The sequence below is a fragment of the Heteronotia binoei genome, unplaced genomic scaffold, assembly GCF_032191835.1.
Source record: "Heteronotia binoei isolate CCM8104 ecotype False Entrance Well unplaced genomic scaffold, APGP_CSIRO_Hbin_v1 ptg001113l, whole genome shotgun sequence".
Taxonomy (NCBI): domain Eukaryota; kingdom Metazoa; phylum Chordata; class Lepidosauria; order Squamata; family Gekkonidae; genus Heteronotia; species Heteronotia binoei.
The window spans coordinates 113,248-135,117 of NW_026800178.1; the positions used below are offsets into that span (position 1 = coordinate 113,248).

Here is a 21,870-nt window from a genome sequence, read left to right on the forward strand (position 1 = left end):
AAGAGGGAACAGTGGAGCCTCTGAGTGGTTCTTTCTTAGGGGGAAAGCTGGATTCGAATCCAGGAGCACCACAGGGGTCAACAAAGTCGTCAGGGCATGAGAGTCCGAGTGTCCTTTGTCAGAAACCAGAGCTTTGGCTCTTCAAAACTCATAACGCTCAAAAAAATAGGGGAGGGACGGTGGCTCAGTGGTAGAGCATCTGCTTGGGAAGCAGAAGGTCCCAGGTTCAATCCCTGGCATCTCCAAAAAAGGGTCCAGGCAAATAGATGTGAAAAACTTCAGCTTGAGACCCTGGAGAGCCACTGCCAGTCTGAGTAGACAATACTGACTTTGATGGACCCATGGGGGGGACTGATTCAGTAGAAGGCAGCTTCATATGTTCATATATGTTCATATGTTCAAAAATCGTGTTGGTTTCTACAGCGTTCCTGGACTCGAATCCAGAGTTTCTGGCTCAGCATTAGGAAGAACTTCCTGACTGTTAGAGCGGTTCCTCAGTGGAACAGGCTTCCTCCTCGGGAGGTAGTGGGCTCTCCTTCCCTGGAGGTTTTTCAACAGAGGCTAGGTGGCTACCTGACAGCAATGAGGATCCTGTGAATTTAGGGAGAGGGGTTTGTGAGTTTCCTGCATTGTGCAGGGGGTTGGACTAGATGACCCTGGAGCTCCCTTCCAACTCTATGATTCTATGAATTGTCATCTCCTATTGAATTATTTGGTAGTGGAAATCACTACAGAAGTTGCAAAATTTTGGAGGATATTCTGAAAATTAAATCCAATTATGTTCCGTTATAAAATTGATGTTTTATTTTAATTATTGTATAATTAAAAGCCACTCTGAATCTCTGATTCAGGGAGAAGGGCGGGGTAAAAATCTGCAATTCTTCTTCTTCTTATTTAAACTTTTGTATATGATAGACTTATTTATCGATCTTAAATGTTATTCTAAGGTGGTTTTTTTACTATATCAATAAAGGTACTGTCTGTCTAATAATATAATAGTATCTAATAATAAAGTACAGTATCATAATGCCCCTGTATAAATCGATGGTGCGGTCCCATTTGGAATACTGTGTGCAATTCTGGTCACCGCACCTCAAAAAGGATATTATAGCATTGGAAAAAGTGCAGAAAAGGGCAACAAGAATGATTAAAAGGTTGGAACACTTCCCCTATGAAGAAAGGTTAAAACGCTTGGAGCTCTTTAGCTTGCAGAAACGTCAACTGCAGGGTGACATGATAAGAGGTTTACAAGATTATGCATGGGACAGAGAAGGTAGAGAAAGAAGTACTTTTCTCCCTTTCTCACAATACAAGAACTCGTGGGCTTTCGATGAAATTGCTGAATGGATAAAAGGAGGTACTTCTTCATCCAAAGGGTGATTAACATGTGGAATTCACTGCCACAGGAGGTGGTAGCAGCTACAAGCATAGCCAGCTTCAAGAGGGGGTTAGATAAAAATATGGAGCAGAGGTCCATCAGTGGCTATTAGTCAATGTGTGTGTATATATATATATAAATTTTTGGCCACTGTGTGACACAGAATGTTGGACTGGATGGGCCATTGGCCTGATCCAACATGGCTTCTCTTAAGTGACACAGAGTGCTGGACTGGATGGGCCATTGGCCTGATCCAACATGGCTTCTCTTAAGTGACACAGAGTGCTGGACTGGATGGGCCATTGGCCTGATCCAACATGGCTTCTCTTATGTGACACAGAGGGCTGGACTGGATGGGCCATTGGCCTGATCCAACATGGCTTCTCTTATGTGACACAGAGTGTTGGACTGGAGGGGCCACTGGCCTGATCCAACATGGCTTCTCTTAAGTGACACAGAGTGCTGGACTGGATGGGCCATTGGCCTGATCCAACATGGCCTGATCCAACATGTGACACAGAGTGTTGGACTGGAGGGGCGTTCGGCCTGATCCAACAGGGCTTCTCTTCTGTTCTTATTGGTGCCAACCATCCTCCTGCCCCCCTCTGTGCCCGCGAAGGCAATTTTTAAAAGGCATATTTTTAAAACACACACACACACCTGCCCAAATATCAAGACGCTCTCTGGATGGAAAACAGGACAGTCATGAGTGGGAAAAGCTCCATGCGTCAACGAGCAGTGTATCTGTGGGAAATGACGCTGGAGGGAAATGGTTTTGGAAAAACGCCGGGCCTGGAATTCTGTGAGTGGCAACGCTGGGTGCCCTTGTGGCCAGCCTGCGTCTGCTCAGCTCTGTGAAGCGCCGGCAGGAAAGCTGTCAACTTCAGCCGGGAAGGTAAGGACAGCGACGTCACCGGCAAAGAACGTCCTCCCTGTTCGCGAACGAACAAGGCCGTAAATTCTGGACGTGGCAAAGAGACGGAAACCTGCCTCTCCTGCTTCCCGCCCTCGGGGCAAACGGGGGAGGTTCCCATCCCAGACGATTCCTGGACAGCTTCTCTCCAGGAGTGTCCAGAACCCGGAATGAACTCTGCTTTTCAGCTTTTGCCGTCTCAGCCAGCCTGCTGCTAACTAGAAAACCTGCAGCCCCACAGCCAGGGCCGGCGTGTGGGAGTCGGCGAGGTAGGCCCGGCCTCTCCCACTTAGGGTTGCCAATCCCCAGGTGGGGGCAGGGGATTCCCTGGTTTGGAGGCCCTCCCCCCGCTTCAGGGTCGTCAGAAAGCGGGGGGAGGGGAGGGAAATGTCTGCTGGACACTCTATTATTCCCTATGGAGATTTATTCCCATAGAAAATCATGGAGAATTGATCCATGGGTATCTGGGGGGGCTGTTTTTTGGGGTAGAGGCACCAAATTTTCGGTATAGCATCTAGTGCCTCTCCCCAAAATACCCCCCAAGTTTCAAAAAGATTGGACCAGGGGGTCCAATTCTATGAGCCCCAAAAGAAGGTGCACCTATCCATTAATTCCTATGGAAGAAAGGCAGTGAAAAGGTGTGCCGTCCCTTTAAATGTGATGGCCAGAACTCCCTTTGGAGTTCAATTATGCTTGTCACAGCCTTGATCTTGGCTCCACCCCTAATGTCTCCTGGCTCCACCCCCAAAGTCTCCAGGCTCCACCCCCAAAGTCCCCAGATGTTTCTTGAATCGGAATTGGCAACCCTACTCCCAATGCTGTGCTGCTCTCTAGGGTTGCCAATCCCCAGGTGGGGGCAGGGCATCCCCCGGTTTGGAAGCTCCCCCCCCTGCTTCAGGGTCATCAGGAAGCCGGGGGGGGGAGGGGAGGGAAATGTCTGCGGCAGCTCTGTTATTCCTTATGGAGACTTATTTCCATAGGAAATAATAGAGAATGGATCCACAGGTCTTGGGGGGGGGGGTGGACTGTGTTTTTAGGTAGAGGCACCAAACTTTTTTGCATAGCATTCAGTGCCTCTTCCCAAACTACCCTCCAAGTTTTGGAACGGTTGGGCCAGGGGGTCCACTTCTATGAGCCCCCGAAGAAGGTGCCCCTATCCTTCATTCTTTCCGATAGGAGGAAGGCGTTTAAAAGACGTGCGGTCCCTTTAAATGTGACAGCCAGAACTCCCTGTGGAGTTCAATTAAGCTTGTCACAGCCTTGCTCCTGGCTCCACCCCCAAAGTCTCCTGGCTCCACCCCCAAAGCCCCCAGGTATTGATTGAATTGGACTTGGCAATCCTAGCTCTCAGCTTCCGGGGTGTACGGCCATGGAAGCTGAGAGCGGAGTGTCTGCAGCCCAGTTTGCGCTCTCTTCCAAGCCTAGCTTCCCAGCCGGGCTCGGAGGAGACCTCCCCTGCGACAGAAGACAGCCTCAGGACGAGACAGGCCGTCCCGCGGCCCCTTTCCCCCCACCCGGCAGCCGGGCAGAGGAACAAGGAGGCGCCACAACGCTCAGACTCCCCAGGGCGGGGAGGGGCACAACCGTGAAGGCGGCCTGGAGCCGCAAAAGCCCAGTGCCAGCCCTGCCCACAGCTGTGGCTGTGTTGGACATGGTGACTGAGATCTAGCTCCAGCATATCTTGGTATTTCATCCTGATATTTCCTATCACTACCCATATGCCAGCTATGACTTCCAGAAAGCTTTTGATAAAGTTCCTCATCAAAGGCTCCTTAGAAAGCTTGAGAGTCATGGAGTAAAGGGACAGGTCCTCTTGTGGATCAAAAACTGGCTGAGTAATAGGAAGCAGAGTGAGTATAAATGGGCAGTCTTCACAGTGAAGGACGGTAAGCAGTGGGGTGCCGCAGGGCTCGGTACTGGGTCCCATGCTCTTTAACTTGTTCATAAGTGATTTAGAGTTGGGAGTGAGCAGTGAAGTGGCCAAGTTTGCGGATGACACTAAATTGTTCAGGGTGGTGAGAACCAGCGAGGACTGTGAGGAACTCCAAAGGGATCTGTTGAGGCTGGGTGAGTGGGCATCAACGTGGCAGATGCGGTTCAATGTGGCCAAGTGCAAAGTAATGCACATTGGGGCCAAGAATCCCAGCTACAAATACAAGTTGATGGGGTGTGAACTGGCAGAGACTGACCAAGAGAGAGATCTTGGGGTCATGGTAGATAACTCACTGAAAATGTCAAGACAGTGTGCGTTTGCAATAAAAAAGGCCAACGCCATGCTGGGAATTATTAGGAAGGGAATTGAAAACAAATCAGCCAGTATCATAATGCCCCTGTATAAATCGATGGTGCGGTCTCATTTGGAGTACTGTGTGCAGTTCTGGTCGCCGCACCTCAAAAAGGATATTATAGCATTGGAGAAAGTCCAGAAAAGGGCAACTAGAATGATTAAAAGGCTGGAACACTTTCCCTATGAAGAAAGGTTGAAACGCTTGGGACTCTTTAGCTTGGAGAAACGTCGACTGCGGGGTGACATGATAGAGGTTTACAAGATAATGCATGGGATGGAGAAAGTAGAGAAAGAAGTACTTTTCTCCCTTTCTCACAATACAAGAACTCGTGGGCATTGGATGAAATTGCTGAGCAGGCAGGTTAAAACGGATAAAAGGAAGTACTTCTTCACCCAAAGGGTGATTAACATGTGGAATTCACTTCCACAGGAGGTGGTGGTGGCCACAAGCATAGCCACCTTTAAGAGGGGTTTAGATAAAAATATGGAGCACAGGTCCATCAGTGGCTATTAGCCACAGTGTATGTGTGTATATAAAATTTTTCTCCACTGTGTGACACAGAGTGTTGGACTGGATGGGCCATGGGCCTGATCCAACATGGCTTCTCTTATGTTCTTATGTTCTAATCAGTAGCAATGCATGTAAGTAGAATAGTGAAGAATACAGGAGGCTTTCTTTCTTTCTTTCTTTCTTTCTTTCTTTCTTTCTTTCTTTCTTTCTTTCTTTCTTTCTTTCTTTCTTTCTTTCTTTCTTTCTTTCTTTCTTTCTTTCTTTCTTTCTTTCTTTCCCTGGCAGGGGGAAACTTAAACTGCAAAAGGGTGCTGTGGTCCCTTAACAACACCATAAAGATGATATCTTTCCTGGGAAACAGGGCAATTTAGAAAGGCAGAAACATGGGGAAATATCCTTACAAGACACTGATGTGGGCATCAATCTACATTCCAATAGAGGAGAGCCTGATTTAACACTGAACTGTCACCAAATGGTCCAGAGATCAGGAGGAGGAAAACAGGAAAGCGGGGTACTTTATCGCCCCTTCTAGGGTATCAGAGCATCTCTCCTGGATGGGTAAACAAGATCTGATTTCACCAGGAAAGGAAAGGTCCCCTGTGCAAGCACCAGTCGTTTCCGACTCTGGGGTGACAGCAACATTTTCACGGTTTTTTGGGGTGGTTTGCCATTGCCTTCCCCAGTCCTCTACGCTTTCCCCCCAGCAAGCTGGGGACTCCTTTGACCGACCTCGGAAGGATGGAAGGCTGAGTCAACCTTGGGCTGGCTGGCTACCTAAACCAGCTGGGATAGAACTCATGTCTGAGCAGAGAGTTCAGATCACAGTACTGCAGTACGGCTGGTTTACCACTCTGTGCCCCGGGGCCACCAAGCCCACCCCAAATTAAGACCTGCCAATGGAAAGGTGCCAAAACCCTGAGGCCTCGTTTTGTATCTGATAAGGTCTGCTTGAATGTTTAATGTATTCATGCATCACAACCGGTACAAAACTTTCTGCAATCCTTTGTCTCACCGGAGAGCTGGAATGTCCTGAGGTCCTTTTGTGTCTCGTGGGCCCAGATCTCTCCCTATCAGTAGTGGTATATTCTTATTAATAAAGCTTTTTCAGTTATTTCAGTGATGGCTCCCCATTGGTGGAACCAATTACCAGTGGAGGTTCGAGCCCTGCGGGACTGTAATCAGTTCCGCAGGGCCTGCAAAACTATCCTTTTTCAAATGGCCTACAAGATTGAATCCTGACGTGACACCTAGCCGTCTGATATATACTGTCTGGTATTATAGCACCTTAACTGTAGTGGTTTTAATTAATTTATTTATTTACCGTATTTTTCGGACCATACGATGCACTTTCCCCCCCCAAAAAAGTGGGGGGGGAAGTGCGTGTGTCTTATGGTCCGAATACTAAAAGATGAGTGGGGGAGGGGCCTGCAGCCACCGGGAGACAAGCGGCGAGATCGCTCCCTCTGCCCCCATCGCAAACCCAGCACTTCGCAGGGAGCGATCTCGCCGCTTGTCTCCCGGCCAGGCATGCTTCCCCCGCGCCTGCGTGCCTGGCTGGGAGACAAGCGGCGAGATCGCTCCCTGCGAAGTGCTGGGTTTGCGGTGGGGGCGGAGGGAGTCGCCGCTTGTCTCCCAGCCAGGCACCTGCGTCTTATGGTCCGGTGCGTCCTATGGACCGAAAAATACGGTATTTAATGTATTTTATTGTATTTTATCGTATAATGTATTTACTGTAATCATGGCACTTTCCATGTCTGTGAGCCGCCCTGTGCCTGCCTCGGCGGGGAGGGTGGGATATAAATAAAAATTATTATTATTATTCTCTTCCCAGGATCTTTCCGTGTGTTCCTTAATTGGGCTGGGAAACACAACGGCCCACAGGTTTCGGTGGAACATCACACAACAGTCCATGTGAAGAAAAGGGGGCTGTACTATCACCCTCATTTTTGAAGGACTTTGCCAAGTCCCTTCTTGACAGAAAAATAAAAATAAAACAAATGCATGCTTTCTGGGGGAACTACTGGCCCATTCTCTTCTTCCCACCTGGGAGATTTTACTGTGAATGCTCTCTTCTGTTTCCAAGGCAACGGTCAGGCTCCCAGACCTGTGACTGCTCTCGTCTGCACTACCTGTCAGTTTTAACACAAAGCCCTGGATGCGTTCCTGAATTCTTCAGTCACACTGCACCACGGGTTCTGCAGTCTATGGAGGACTACTGAGAATGTGATGCATTGCGACTGTGACTGAGACCGACGCATACAGAGGCCAGCTGAAACGGCAACTGCTAAGTGAGCGAACAAAGATACTTGCAAGTGGGTTAGGAAGATTATGGAGATGAACTCCCAAGCTACTAGTTTTTTTTTTAAACCAAGTACTGCCTATAACACGGTGGTGTGGCCCCTCAAAAAACAACCACCCACAACCTAAGGGGGACCTTCACATTCAGAAGGACTAGATCTCTGAATCCAAGTGCTAACATCAGGGGAAGGCCTCAGCTTCTACGTCCTGTTTGTTGGCCCTGGTTAGCTACTGTGTGAGACAGGAGGCTGGGCTAGATGGACTCTCATTGGTCTGACCCAGCAGGGCTCTTCTGATGTTCTTCTCAGGGGAAGGCCTCGGCCTCTCTGCCCTGTTGTTGGCCCTCCAGAGGAACTGGCTGGCCACTGTGTGAGGCAGGAGGCTGGACTAGATGGACCCTCCCTGGTCTGATCCAGCAGGGCTCTTCTGATGTTCTTCTCAGGGGAAGGCCTCAGCCTCTCTGCCCTGTTGTTGGCCCTCCAGAGGAACTGGCTGGCCACTGTGTGAGGCAGGAGGCTGGACTAGATGGACCCTCACTGGTCTGACCCAGCAGGGCTCTTCTGATGTTCTTCTCTGGGGAAGGCCTCAGCCTCCTGCCCTGTTGTTGGCCCTCCAGAGGAACTGGTTGGCCACTGTATGAGACAGGAGGCTGGACTAGATGGACCCTCACTGGTCTGATCCAGCAGGGCTTTCTACTAATGTACTTAACCAGTGAAAAGCTCTTTGCCTCATCTTTCTCCCAACTTCTTCCACCTAGAAAGATCTGTGAATTCACATGCAGCGGAACTGTGTCCCATCACTCTAAACTCTGTTCCCTCTCTTGGGAAGGAGGGGGGGGGGGCAGAGCCAAAAGAACTAGACGGTCTTCTGCAGTTCTCCTTCCCAGCCACACAGTTGGACAGAAGGACGAAACAGATGGGTAGATGTGGATGGATGGACACGGATGGGACAAAGAGATGGGTTCCACAGCACACGAGGAGGACAGATGGACAGACAGACGGTCCGGGGAGGAGCAGAAGCTGCCCCTCCCTTTACCTGCTCACTGGCTCCCCCCAGAGGCACCGTGGGAGAATCCGTCCCATCCATTCCAGGCCCATAATAGTAGGTGTACCCGTAATAGTCCTCTGCGTCCTCATTGGAGTACTGAAGGAAAGCAAAAGTAGAGATTCTTTTTTCCTCAGGGAAGGCTCTCTGGCCAGACCACGGGATTCCTGAGGAGGCCAAATTAGCATGGGAAAAGTAAAGGGCACCGCCTCAAACCTCCGCAACCCTTCCTTCAAATTACGCAGGCTGCTTTTAGACCTGGGGGTGCCCGCAGAGCGACATTTTTGGGACTCAGGGTGTGTCGGGTTGAGAGAAAGGAAATGCGTTGAAGGGGCCTCTATGCACCGGCTCTTCCAATTGCTAGGCTGCTAAATTGCTAAATTCTGGTCTCCGCACCTAAAAAAAGATATTATAGCATTGGGGAAAGTGCAGAAAAGGGCAACTAGAATGATTAAAGGGCTGGAACACTTTCCCTATGAAGAAAGGTTGAAACTCTTGGTGCTCTTTAGCTTGGAGAAACGTCGACTGCGGGGTGACATGATAGAGGTTTACAAGATTATTCATGGGATGGAGAAAGTAGAGAAAGAAGTCCTTTTCTCCCTTTCTCACAATCCGAGAACTCATGGGCACTCCATGGAATTGCTAAGCAGTCGGGTTAGAATGGAAAAAAAGAAGTCCTTCTTCACCCAAAGGGTGATTAACATATGGAATTCACTGCCACAGGAGGTGGTGGCGGCTTCAAGCATAGCCAGCTTCAAGACAGGATTGGATAAACATATGGAGCAGAGGTCCATCGGTGGCTATTAGCCACAGCATATTGTTGGAACTGTCTGGGGCAGTGATGCTCTGGAGTGCTTGGGGTGGGGGGGAGCACACTGGGAGGGCTTCTAGTGTCCTGGCCCCACTGATGGACCTCCTGATGGCACCTGGGGTTTTGGCCACTGTGTGACACAGAGAGTTGGACTGGATGGGCCATTGGCCTGATCCAACATGGCTTCTCTTATGTCCTTAAATAAAGGACATTTGTTTATTTTATTCGGCTAAACACTAGGAAGGACTTCCTGACCGTTAGAGCGGTTCCTCAGTGGAACAGGCTTCCTTCTTGGGAGGTGGTGGGCTCTCCTTCTTTGGAGGTTTTTAAACAGAGGCTGGATGGCCACCTGACAGCAAGGAAGATCTTGGGAAGATCATGAGAAGGAGGGCAGGAAGGGCTGCGTCAGTGCAGAGAGCCAGTTTGGTGTAGTGGTTAAGTGTGCGGACTCTTATCTGGGAAAACCGAGTTTGATTCCCCACTTCTCCTCTTGCAGCTGCTGGAATGGCCTTGGGTCAGCCGTAGATCTCTTATCTGGGAGAACGGGGTTTGATTCCCCACTCCTCCACTTGCAGCTGCTGGAAGCCTCCGGAGGTGAAAAGTCACATGGTGGATTTGGGGGCGGGACTTCCCCCCACTGGCCAGCTGACTGGGGGCGGGAAGGAGCCTGGGAAAGCGGAAGAACTCCCGCTGGGACCCGAGGATTGGCAAGCCTAACAGCGGCCCTCGTGAACCCCTGGAGCCACCCTTTCTCCATTTTTATGTCATTTTGGGCAGCAGGTGGCTCGCTGATCTTTTGACTGTGAAGGGGGGGGGAGCTTGTCAAAGAGAGCCCCAGGTGAGCGAGGCCTGCTTGGGCTGGCTGGATCTCTAGCCAGCCCAAGCAGGCCTCACTTGCCCGGGGCTCTCCTTTCTTGCATCGGGTTGCTTTTGGCTGGGGTGGACATATGCTCATGATTTATGCTAATGAGCGCCACCACCTATTTTCCTACAAAACGACCCCTGCTTGCGAGGAGGCGGGCCTTTCACAGGCTGGCCCCAGATGCGCTCACTGGCGGGTGGGAGGGGCGGACGTGAGATCCCCCGCCCCGTCCCATCCCTTCTGCTCACCTGGGGCTTGCTGGCTCTCTGCTGAGGCTCTTGGGCTTGGGGCTTGTTGGCCCCCCCGTCGCAGTCTGGGCTGTAGTGCTCGCAGTAGTCGTAGGCCGCCTGGGGGCTGGCGGAGATCAGCAGCTGCTGGATGTCGCCCTGCGGGGAGAGAAGGGGAGGGGTGAGCCACACTGCCCCCCCCCGGGCGGGGTGGGGAGGGGGGCTGGCGGGGAGAGGCCCTACCTCAAAGACCTCCTCGTCCAGGAGGCGGGTGCCAAAGACGGTGATGCCGCGGGTGTCGATGACCGGCTGGTTGCCCCGGGGCAGCGGCCGCGACATCTTCTTCTTGCAGTCCAGGAAGAGCGTCACCTGCTTCTTGCTCACACTCAGTGCCACGCGATGCCACCTGGGGGGAGGGAGAGGAGGGGCTGGGCCCAAAGCTGAGGAACCCCCACCTTGCACAGAAGGGCACGGAAGGAGAAGGGGGGGGAAGCTGAACGCTGCCGGCCTGAGGAGACGACACCAGTTCTGAAGGACCAAGGGTTTGATTTGGTATAAGGCAGCTTCCAGCCGGGCTCTTTTTGCAACAGGAAACAATGTTCCCTCTAAGCTGCAGAGTCTTGTGAGCCAAAATTCTACTCCGTGAGCCGCTGGCATTAAAGTTGTGAGCTCCTGCATTAATTATTGTGCCCGGGGTGGGGGGATGTCATCCTTCCTGAGCGAAGACAAAAATGTTTGAGTCGGAGGCTAAAAATCTGTGAGCGGGCTCACGCTAACTCAGCTGAGAGGGAACACCAGCAGGAACTCCTCTGCATCTTAGGCCACGCCCTCCTGATGTAGCCAATCCTCCAGGAGCTGACAGGGCTCTTCGTACAGGGCCTACTGTAAGCTCCAAGAGGATTGGCTACATCAGGAGGGGTGTGGCCTAATATGCAAAAGACTTCCTGCTACAAAAAAAGCCCTGCGTACAACCGTGCAAAGTTCGGCTCTAGCGCTATTGAGAATGAATGGCCCCTCAAAGGTTTCTTCTTCTGCGTCAGCTTCTCTGACTTGAAGAAGATGAAGAAGAAGATATTGGATTTATATCCCGCCCTCCACTCTGAAGAGTCTCAGAGCAGCTCACAATCTCCTTCCCCCCCACAACAGACACCCTGTGAGGTGGGTGGGGCTGGAGAGGGCTCTCACAGCAGCTGCCCTTTCAAGGACAACCTCTGCCAGAGCTGTGGCTGACCCAAGGCCGTGGATCTGCCCAGAAGCCCGCCCGTGGCATGGCTTTAGAAGAAGAAATTAGATTTATATCCCACCGTTCACTCTGAATCTCAGAGCAGCTCACAATCTCCTTTACCTTCCTCCCCTCACAACAGACACCCTGTGAGGTGGGCGGGCATGAGAGAGCTCTCCCAGAAGCTGCCCTCTCAAGCACAGTGCCAGAGCGACCTACAATCTCCTTTCCCTTCCTCTCCCCACAACAGACACCCTGTGAAGTAGGTGGGGCTGAGAGGGCTCTCCCAGAAACTGCCCTTTCAAGGATAACTCCTACAAGTGCTATGGTTGACTCAAGGCCACTCCAGCAGCCGCAAGTGGAGGAGTGGGGAATCAAACCCGGTTCTCCCAGATAAGAGAGCTCTGGATGACCCAAGGCCATTCCAGCAGCTGCAAGTGGAGGAGTGGGGAATCAAACCCGGTTCTCCCAGATAAGAGAGCTCTGGCTGACCCAAGGCCATTCCAGCAGCTGCAAGGGGAGGAGTGGGGAATCCAACCCGGTTCTCCCAGATAAGAGAGCTCTGGCTGACCCAAGGCCATTCCAGCAGGTGCAAGTGGAAGAGTGGGGAATCCAACCCAGTTCTCCCAGATAAGAGAGCTCTGGCTGACCCAAGGCCATGCTAGCAGATGCAAGTGGAGGAGGGAGGAATCAAACCCGTTTTTCCCAGATATGAGTCCGCACACTTAACCACTACACCAAAGTGGCTCTCCCTGTAGAATTCATGAATTAACCAAGAATCAGTTTGGGGCGGTGGGATTCAGGGAGGGGATATGAAGAACCTTTTTTTCAATTTGTTAAGTTTCCGTAAAAGATTGTTATAGCACAGTTTATCAACCTGCAAAGACAATTAAAAATAAAAAATAAAATAATGAGCAGTGGTTGTGGCTGCAAAGAGAAAAGCAGTAATCCGTTTCTCCAGCCTTCTTCCGGGCAATTCACCAGATTACTCCTGAAGGTTGTAAATCCCAAAGGTTAAAAAAAAGGTGTGAAGGAATAAATCTGATACGAACAGAAACCTAAAACACCGAATGGGCATTGGAAAGCTGTTACGAGCATCAGTTGCACAAACCCTCTGAAGCGATGTATGAGGCTGAAAACAAAGGCATCGGAGGTGCTGCCCCTATGAAATGTTCGGAAACGATTCCCAGACTTGGAAAATAAGAAAATAAATAAAGCAAAAAAAGCGGGAAGAAGTGGGACATTTTTTGAAAGGAATTTGCTTTTGAGTAAACATCTAATAGGCTCTTTGCTCATGGAGGGTTAGGCGCTGCAGCAGTTTCCTGAGAACCTGGCGGTGTGCAAAACCCCTCGTAGCACATGACTGGGAAAAGTGCGACCCTTCAGTGGCCCAAATATTCCCCCTCGAGGTTTGTCCCTGGGGAGGTTTCTGAGCATTTAACAACTGGCCGCCTGACAAGAATTTATCAGAAGAAGTTGGATTTATCCCCCACTCTTCACTCGAAGCCTCAGAGCGCTTTGCAGTCTCCATCCCTTTGTCTCCCCACAACAGACACCCTGCAAGGCAGGCGTGGCCGAGAGAGCTCTGAGAGAACTGCTCTTGAGAGAACGGCTCTGTGTCGTGGGCGACGCTGGCGACAACCATGCTGGGTCTTTGCCTGAATTGACAGCGGAGCCTGCAGCCAGCCCCTCGAATGCTCCAGGACAAGGGTGGCCAAACTGGCTTTATGTAAGAGCCACATGGAATAAATGTCAAACGTTTGAGAGCCGCAAGACATGCATGTAAAATGTTTGAGAGCAAGAAGGAAGGAAGGAAGGAAGGAAGGAAGGAAGGAAGGAAGGAAGGAAGGAAGGAAGGAAGGAAGGAAGGAAGGAAGGAAGGAAGGAAGGAAGGAAGGAAGGAGGGAAGGAAGGAAGGAAGAAGAGAGAGGGAGGGAGGAAGGAGAGGGAGGAAGGGAGGAAGGAAGGAAGGAGAGGCTCCCCTTTTAGCTTTACAATGCATCTGCCCAGAAGCCCACCCGTGGCATGGCTTTAGAAGAAGAAATTAGATTTATAGCCCACCGTTCACTCTGAATCTCAGAGCAGCTCACAATCTCCTTTATCTTCCTCCCCCCACAACAGACACCCTGTGAGGTGGGCGGGCCTGAGAGAGCTCTCCCAGAAGCTGCCCTTTCAAGCACAGTGCCAGAGCGACCTACAATCTCCTTTCCCTTCCTCTCCCCACAACAGACAGTAGGTGGGGCTGAGAGGGCTCTCCCAGAAACTGCCCTTTCAAGGATAACTCCTACAAGTGCTATGGTTGACTCAAGGCCACTCCAGCAGCCGCAAGTGGAGGAGTGGGGAATCAAACCTGGTTCTCCCAAATAAGAGAGCTATGGCTGACCCAAGGCCACTCCAACAGCTGAAAGCGGAGGAGTGGGGAATCAAACCCGGTTCTCCCAGATATGAGAGCTCTGGCTGACCCAAGGCCATTCCAGCAGCTGCAAGTGGAGGAGTGGGGAATCAAACCTGGTTCTCCCAGATAAGAGAGCTCTGGCTGACCCAAGGCCATTCCAGCAGCTGCAAGTGGAGAAGTGGGGAATCAAGCCCGGTTCTCCCAGATAAGAGTCTGCGCACTTAACCCACAACACTAAACTGGCTCTTCCAGTTTGACCCTGATCTGCTACCAACTGTCCTTCCCTCTCAGCTTCCACTTCGGCAAGCTCTTCTGGCTGGGGACAATCTTGGCTGATGGATGCTGGAAGAACAGGAGATGGTGTGAGAAGAGGGCAGAGGAGGAGGAAGAAGAGGAAAGCAGGCACTCACTTGCCATCAGCCAGGTTGACGCCTCGGAAGATGGGGTAGTCCTCAGGGGCCGGGCGGCCATTCTGATCTTCGTAGAGGAAGACGGGGGAGCGGCCCAGCTCCACTCCCAACTGCTGGGTGCCGTGTTGGTTGTAGATGGACAGCAAGAATGCCTGTAGGCCAGACTTGGGTTTCATCAGCGCCATGATGGAGAAGTCCTCTGGAAATTTACCTGGGAAGGCAAAGGCAGGCTGAGGATGGCCACTCCTGGGCCCGTAACCAGAAAATGTTGGGTGGAGGAGCCCCGGAGATTAAAAATCTGGTGGGGGGGGGGGGCGTGGAGCTTGGCTGCTTCTTCCCTTCAGCGGCCACCCCTCTCAGCTTCAGCTCTCTCTCCCGCTCACTTTCTCACTGTTGCTCTCTCTCTCTGTTGCTCTCCCCCTTACTGATGCTGTTGCTCTCTTACAGTCCCTCTCTTGCTCTCCCCCCCTCTCTCTCACTGTTGCTCTTTCCCTTGCTGTTGCTCTCTCACTGTCCCGTTCTTGCTCTCCTCTTCACTGATGCTCTGTTGCTCTTTCTGTCACACTTTCCCCACTTGCTGTTGCTGTTGCTCTCTCTCTCTTTCCCGAACGCTGTTGCTCTCTAATATGGAGCAGAGGTCCATCAGTGGCTAGTAGGCATAGTGTATTGTTGGAGTGTATTGTTGGAGTGTACTATGGCTAGTAGCCATAGTGTATTGTCTGGGCAGTGATGCTCTGTATTCTTGGGGAGACCACAGTGGGAGTGCTTCTGGTATCCTGGCCCCACTGATGGACCTCCTGATGGCACCTGGGTTTTTTTGGCCACCATGTGACACAGAGTGTTGCACTGAATGGGCCACTGGCCTGATCCCACATGGCTTCTCTTATGTTCTTCCGCTCTCTCCCTCACTATTGCTCTCTCTCTCACTGCCGCTCTACAATAGAAGGGCCCTACAGAGGGAAAGGGAGTTTGAATAGAGCAGCGTGGTCCCTGCTGGGTCCCCCCGTAGCTACAGACCTGGCCACTCCTGAAGCAACACACATAGAAATTCCACACAAGGGAGCTCCTGAAGCAACACACAAGGAACCTCCACACAAGGGAGCTCCTGAAGCAACACACAAAGAAACTCCACAGAAGGGAGCTCCTGAAGCAACACACAAGGAAACTCCACACAAGGGAGCTCCTGAAGCAACACACAAGGAAACTCCACAGAAGGGAGCTCCTGAAGCAACACACAAAGAAACTCCACACAAGGGAGCTCCAGAAGCAACACACAAGGAAACTCCACACAAGGGAGCTCCTGAAGCAACACACAAGGAAACTCCACAGAAGGGAGCTCCTGAAGCAACACACAAGAAAAGTCCACACAAGGGAGCTCCTGAAGCAACACACAAGGAAACTCCACACAAGAGAGCTCCTGAAGCAACACAAAAGGAAACTGCACACAAGGGAGCTCCTGAAGCAACACACAAAGAAAATTCCACACAAGGGAGCTCCTGAAGCAACACGCAAGGAAACTCCACACAAGGCAGCTCCCGAAGCAACACACAAGGAAACTCCACACAAGGGAGCTCCTGAAGCAACACACAAAGAAACTCCACACAAGGGAGCTCCTGAAGCAACACGCAAGGAAACTCCACACAAGGCAGCTCCTGAAGCAACACACAAGGAAACTCCACACAAGAGAGCTCCTGAAGCAACACACAAGGAAACTCCACACAAGGCAGCTCCTGAAGCAACACACAAGGAAACTCCACACAAGAGAGCTCCTGAAGCAACACGCAAGGAAACTCCACACAAGGGAGCTCCTGAGGCAACACACAAGGAACCTCCACACAAGGGAGCTCCTGAAGCAACACACAAGGAAACTCCACACAAGGGAGCTCCTGAAGCAACACACAAGGAAACTCCACACAAGAGAGCTCCTGAAGCAACACACAAGGAAACTCCACACAAGGGAGCTCCTGAAGCAACACGCAAGGAAACTCCACACAAGGGAGCTCCTGAAGCAACACGCAAGGAAACTCCACACAAGGGAGCTCCTGAAGCAACACACAAGGAAACTCCACACAAGAGAGCTCCTGAAGCAACACACAAGGAAACTCCACACAAGAGAGCTCCTGAAGCAACACACAAGGAAACTCCACACAAGGGAGCTCCTGAAGCAACACACAAGGGAGCTCCTGAAGCAACACGCAAGGAAACTCCACACAAGGCAGCTCCTGAAGCAACACACAAGGAAACTCCACACAAGAGAGCTCCTGAAGCAACACGCAAGGAAACTCCACACAAGGGAGCTCCTGAAGCAACACACAAGGAACCTCCACACAAGGGAGCTCCTGAAACAACACACAAGGAAACTCCACACAAGGGAGCTCCTGAAGCAACACACAAGGAAACTCCACACAAGAGAGCTCCTGAAGCAACACACAAGGAAACTCCACACAAGGGAGCTCCTGAAGCAACACGCAAGGAAACTCCACACAAGGGAGCTCCTGAAGCAACACGCAAGGAAACTCCACACAAGGGAGCTCCTGAAGCAACACACAAGGAAACTCCACACAAGAGAGCTCCTGAAGCAACACACAAGGAAACTCCACACAAGGGAGCTCCTGAAGCAACACACAAGGGAGCTCCTGAAGCAACACGCAAGGAAACTCCACACAAGGCAGCTCCTGAAGCAACACGCAAGGAAACTCCACACAAGGGAGCTCCTGATGCAACACACAAGGAAACTCCACACAAGGGAGCTGCTGAAGCAACACGCAATGAAACTCCACACAAGGGAGCTCTTGATGCAACACGCAAGGAAACTCCACACAAGGGAGCTCCTGGAGCAACAGGGCTTCCCAGAAAGGCCCAGAAGTCCATAGGGAGGGTGGCTTTTCTCATGATTCTTTCACCTCCTGACTCCCACCTCTAGAGCTAAGAAAAGGTGGCAAACTGCGGTTTCTATCCTCTGGCCACAGCTACTGGATTTCATGGAGCCTCCAGCACCCCACATGGAGAAATGCTCTCCACCTGAGAATCCACCCTGGTCTTTGATTCCCTGAGGCCACACGCCACCGCACCTGACCTGGGTGGCCCACGCAAATAAGGGATATATTCCAGCAACAGTATCAAAGCCCCCAGGCACTGATGAACCAGAGAGAGACATATCTTTCTTGGCCTTCCGGCTGCTAACACCCCTACTGACATGCCCGGGGCTTTTTTTGTAGCAGGAACTCCTTTGCATATTAGGCCGCACCCTCCTGATGGAGCCGATCCTCCAAGGCCGGGTAAGCTCTTGGAGGATTGGCTACATCGGGGGGGGGGGGTGTAGCTTAATATGCAAAGAATTTCCGGCTACAAAGCAAGCCCTGGACATAGCTATCACGCAGGACTAGGGCTTCTGGGATAGAAAAAGCCCAGCAGGAACTCATTTGCATATCAGGCCACACACACCCCTGGCGCCAAGCTAGCCGGAACTGTGTGGCTGCTCAAAAAAACGCCTTGCGTAGGACTACCGTGGATGTGCCGTAGGCCAGACTAGAACCAACTAGAACTGGCCTGAGGTACCGACCCAAATCCCTCCCCTTTTTTCTGTCGCCAGGGTCAGAAAGTCAAGAAAGCAAGGGTCTGATACCCTACCTAGTTAAACTTTGAACGTGGCACTACTAATTTCTGGAATGTATAAACATCTTCTAAGGCAAAAATCATGTACAGGGTTAATGGTACAAGAAGGCCGCAGCACCAGCATCAGTGGAGTCATGGATTCATAATATCAAACAATTGGAAGGGACCTCCAGGGTCATCTAGTCCAACCTCCTGCACCATGCAGGAAACTCACAAACACCTCCCCCCTAAATTCACAGGATCCTCATTGCTGTCAGATGGCCATCTAGTCTCTGTTTCAAAACCTCCAAGGAAGGAGAGCCCACCACCTCCCCAGGAGGAAGCCTCTTCCACTGAGGAACCGCTCTCATGGTCAGGAAGTTCTTCCTAATAATAGAATCATAGAGTTGGAAGGGACCTCCAGGGTCATCTAGTCCAACCCCCTGCAGAATGCAGGAAACTCACAAACACCTCCCCCTAAATTCACAGGATCTTCATTGTATCAGATGGCCATCTAGCCTCTATCGAAAAACCTCCAAGGAAGGAGAGCCCACCACCTCCCGAGGAAGCCTGTTCCACTGAGGAACCGCTCTAATGGTCAGGAATCCTAGAGTTGGAAGGGACCTCCAGGGTCAACTGCTCGAACGGACAGGAATCATAGAGTTGGAAGGGACCTCCAGGGTCATCTAGTCCAACCCCCTGCACAATACAGGAAACTCACAAACACCTCCCCCTAAATTCACAGGATCCTCGTTGCTGTCAGGTGGCCTTCTAGCCTCTGTTCAAAAACCTCCAAGGAAGGAGAGCCCACCACCTCTCGAGGAAGCCTGTTCCACTGAGGAACCGCTCTAACGGTCAGGAAGTTCTTCCTCATGTTGAGCCCAAAACTCTTTTCATTTAATTTCAACCCACTGGTTCCGGTCCTACCTTCCAGGGCCACAGAAAACAATTCCACACCACCCTGAGAAGCCCCCTGAGGAACAGAACCAAAGATCCGTCCATATACGGGCTAATTTACTATCGAAATTAAAGCAACAGGTTTAGGACCTTTAAGACCAACCAAGTCCAGGCGTCCACACACAAGCTCTGCGGCCTGCTCCAGAGTCTGGTCAAAGTCTGGCAAAAGGGAAACGGCAGGGGAGAAATTGTATCTCTCTCCTCTCCGCCACCAGCACAGAAAATCCCACAGTTTAGTGATGCTGATGGCTCTAGCCAAAAGAAGAACGAAAGGCTTCCCATCTCACACTTCAGGTCGAATGTCACACTAAAAGGGACACAACAGGAGTCAAGGGGCACGTTGAAGACCAACCAGGTTTTATTCAGAACGTCAGCTTTCGTACGCTCTCTAAGCACGCTTCATCAGACGAGGAATTTGGTTGGTCTTAAAGGTGCGGTTTGACTCCTGCTTCGTTCAACTACTACAGAACAACACGGCTGCCCGCTTGGATCTATCTAAGAGGGACAGAGACTGGGGAAGACAAATCAAAGACTCAGAGCGATTTACAATCTCCCATATCTTCTCCCCCCACAACAGACACCCTGTGAGGTGGGTGGGGCTGAGAGGGCTCTCACAGCAGCTGCCCTTTCAAGGACAGAGGCTCAGAGCGGCCTACAATCTCCTTTCCCTTCCTCCCCCACAAGAGACGCTCTGTGAGGTAGGTGGGGCTGAGAGAGCTCTCCCAGAAGCTTCCCTTTCAAGGACAGAGTCTCAGAGTAGCCTACAATCTCCTTTCCCTTCCTCCCCTACAACAGACAGCCTGTGAGGCGGGTGGGGCTGAGAGAGCTCTTCCAGAAGCTGCGCTTTCAAGGACAGAGTCTCAGAGCGGCCTACAATCTCCTTTTCCTCCCTCCCTCACAACAGACGCCCTGTGAGATGGGTGGGGCTGAGAGGACTCTCAGAGCAGCTGCCCTTTCAAGGACAACTCCTGCCAGAGCTATGGCTGACCCAAGGCCATTCCAGCAGCTGCAAGGGAAAAAGTGGGGAATCGAACCTGGTTCTCCCAGATAAGAGTTCGCGCACTTAATTAGTTGTGGGGAGGAAGAGGGTTGGTTTTATAACCTACTCTTCACTACCCAAAGGAGTCTGGGAGCAGCTTCCAAAGGGAAGAGAGACAGTTTGGTGTAGTGGTTAAGAGTGCGGACTCTTATCTGGGAGAACCGGGTTTGATTCCCTTCTCCTCCATCTGCAGCTGCTGGAATGGCCTTGGGTCAGCCATAGCTCTGGCAGAGGTTGTCCTTGAAAGGGCAGCTGCTGTGAGAGCCCTCTCAGCCCCACCCACCTCACAGGGTGTCTGTGGTAGGGGGAGGAGATATAGGAGATTGTAAGTCGCTCTGAGATTCTGCTTCAGAGAGAAGGGCGGGGTATAAATCTGCAGTCTTCTTCTTCCTCCCCCCACAACAGACACCCTGTGAGGTGGGTGGGGCTGAGAGAACTGGAACTGGCCCAAGGTCACCCAACTGGCTGCATTTGGAGGAGGAGTGGGGGCTCAACCCCGGTTCCCTAGATTAGAGGCCGCCGCTCTTAACCACTACAACAAACTAGCAATTGTAAGCTGCTTTGAGACTGCTTAGAGTAGAGGAAAGCGGGGTATAAAAATGGACTCTGCTTCCTTCCTCCCTCTCCCTAGATCTTTCATTATTTCTTGCCTCTCTAGTTTTATTTCTGGGCATGCAGCTGCCAGGGGCTGGGAAGTCTTCCCAAAGACATGGGAGATTTTCAGAATAGGAGAAGAAGAAAAAGATATTGGATTTATATCCCGCCCTCCACTCCGAAGAGTCTCAGAGCGGCTCACAATCTCCTTTCCCTTCCTCCCCCACAACCGACACCCTGTAAGGTGGGTCGGGCTGGAGAGGGCTCTCACAGCAGCTGCCCTTTCAAGGACAACCTCTGCCAGAGCTATGGCTGACCCAAGGCCATGCTAGCAGCTGCAAGTGGAGGAGTGGGGAATCGAACCCAGCTCTCCCAGATAAGAGTCCACACACTTAACTACTAGACCAAACTGGCTCTCATATGAACATATGAAGCTGCCTTCTACTGAATCAGACCCTCGGTCCATCGAAGTCAGTCTTGTCTACTCAGACTGGCAGCGGCTCTCCAGGGTCTCAAGCTGAGGTTTTTCACACCTATTTGCCTGGACCCTTTTGAGTTGGAGATGCCAGGGATCGAACCTGGGACCTTCTGCTTACCGAGCAGATGCTCTACCACTGAGCCATCGCCCCTTCCAAGGCGTAGGGTGAGAAGGAGGCATGGCAGAGGCTTATAAAAGCAAGCAGAGAGTGGAGAATGTGGCTAGAGGGGGTGTTTCTCTCCCTCTCCCTTAACAAAGAGACCCAGGATGGGTACACAGAGAAGATGGTGGGCAAAGATCATAGAAATAGAGTTGGAAGGGACCTCCAGGGTCATCTAGTCCAATTCCCTGCAGAATGCAGGAAACCCACAAACACCTCCCCCTAAATTCACAGGATCTTCATTGCTGTCAGATGGCCATTTAGCCTCTGTTGAAAAACCTAGAGTCATAGAATCCTAGAGTTGGAAGGGACCTCCAGGGTCATCTAGTCCAACCCCCTGCACAAGGCAGGAAACTCACAAACACCTCCCCCTAAATTCACAGGATCCTCATTGCTGTCAGATGGCCATCTAGCCTCCGTTTAAAAACCTCCAAGGAAGGAGAGCCCACCACCTCCCGAGGAAGCCTGTTCCACTGAGGAATCGCTCTAATGGTAAGGAATCCTAGAGTTGGAAGGGACCTCCAGGGTCATCGAGTCCAACACCCTGCACAATGCAGAAAAATCACAAACACCTCCCCCTAAATTCACAGGATCTTTCTCACTGTCAGATGGCCTCTGTTTAAAAACCTCCAAGGAAGGAGAGCCCACCACCTCCCGAGGAAGCCTGTTCTACTGAGGAACCACTCTATC

At 51.4% G+C, this 21,870-nt stretch overlaps 1 protein-coding gene across 1 annotated transcript in view; it reads right to left on the minus strand.

Moving 5' to 3' along the window:
- Nucleotides 1-21,870, minus strand: part of LOC132590903 (collagen alpha-1(V) chain-like) — a gene marked incomplete at both ends in the record, with an annotated part of 136,449 nt that overhangs the window by 111,311 nt on the left and 3,268 nt on the right. The window contains 3 exon segments of the mRNA XM_060263828.1: nt 10,353-10,490; nt 10,575-10,737; nt 14,359-14,569. Coding sequence (XP_060119811.1) covers nt 10,353-10,490; nt 10,575-10,737; nt 14,359-14,569 — 512 coding nt within the window.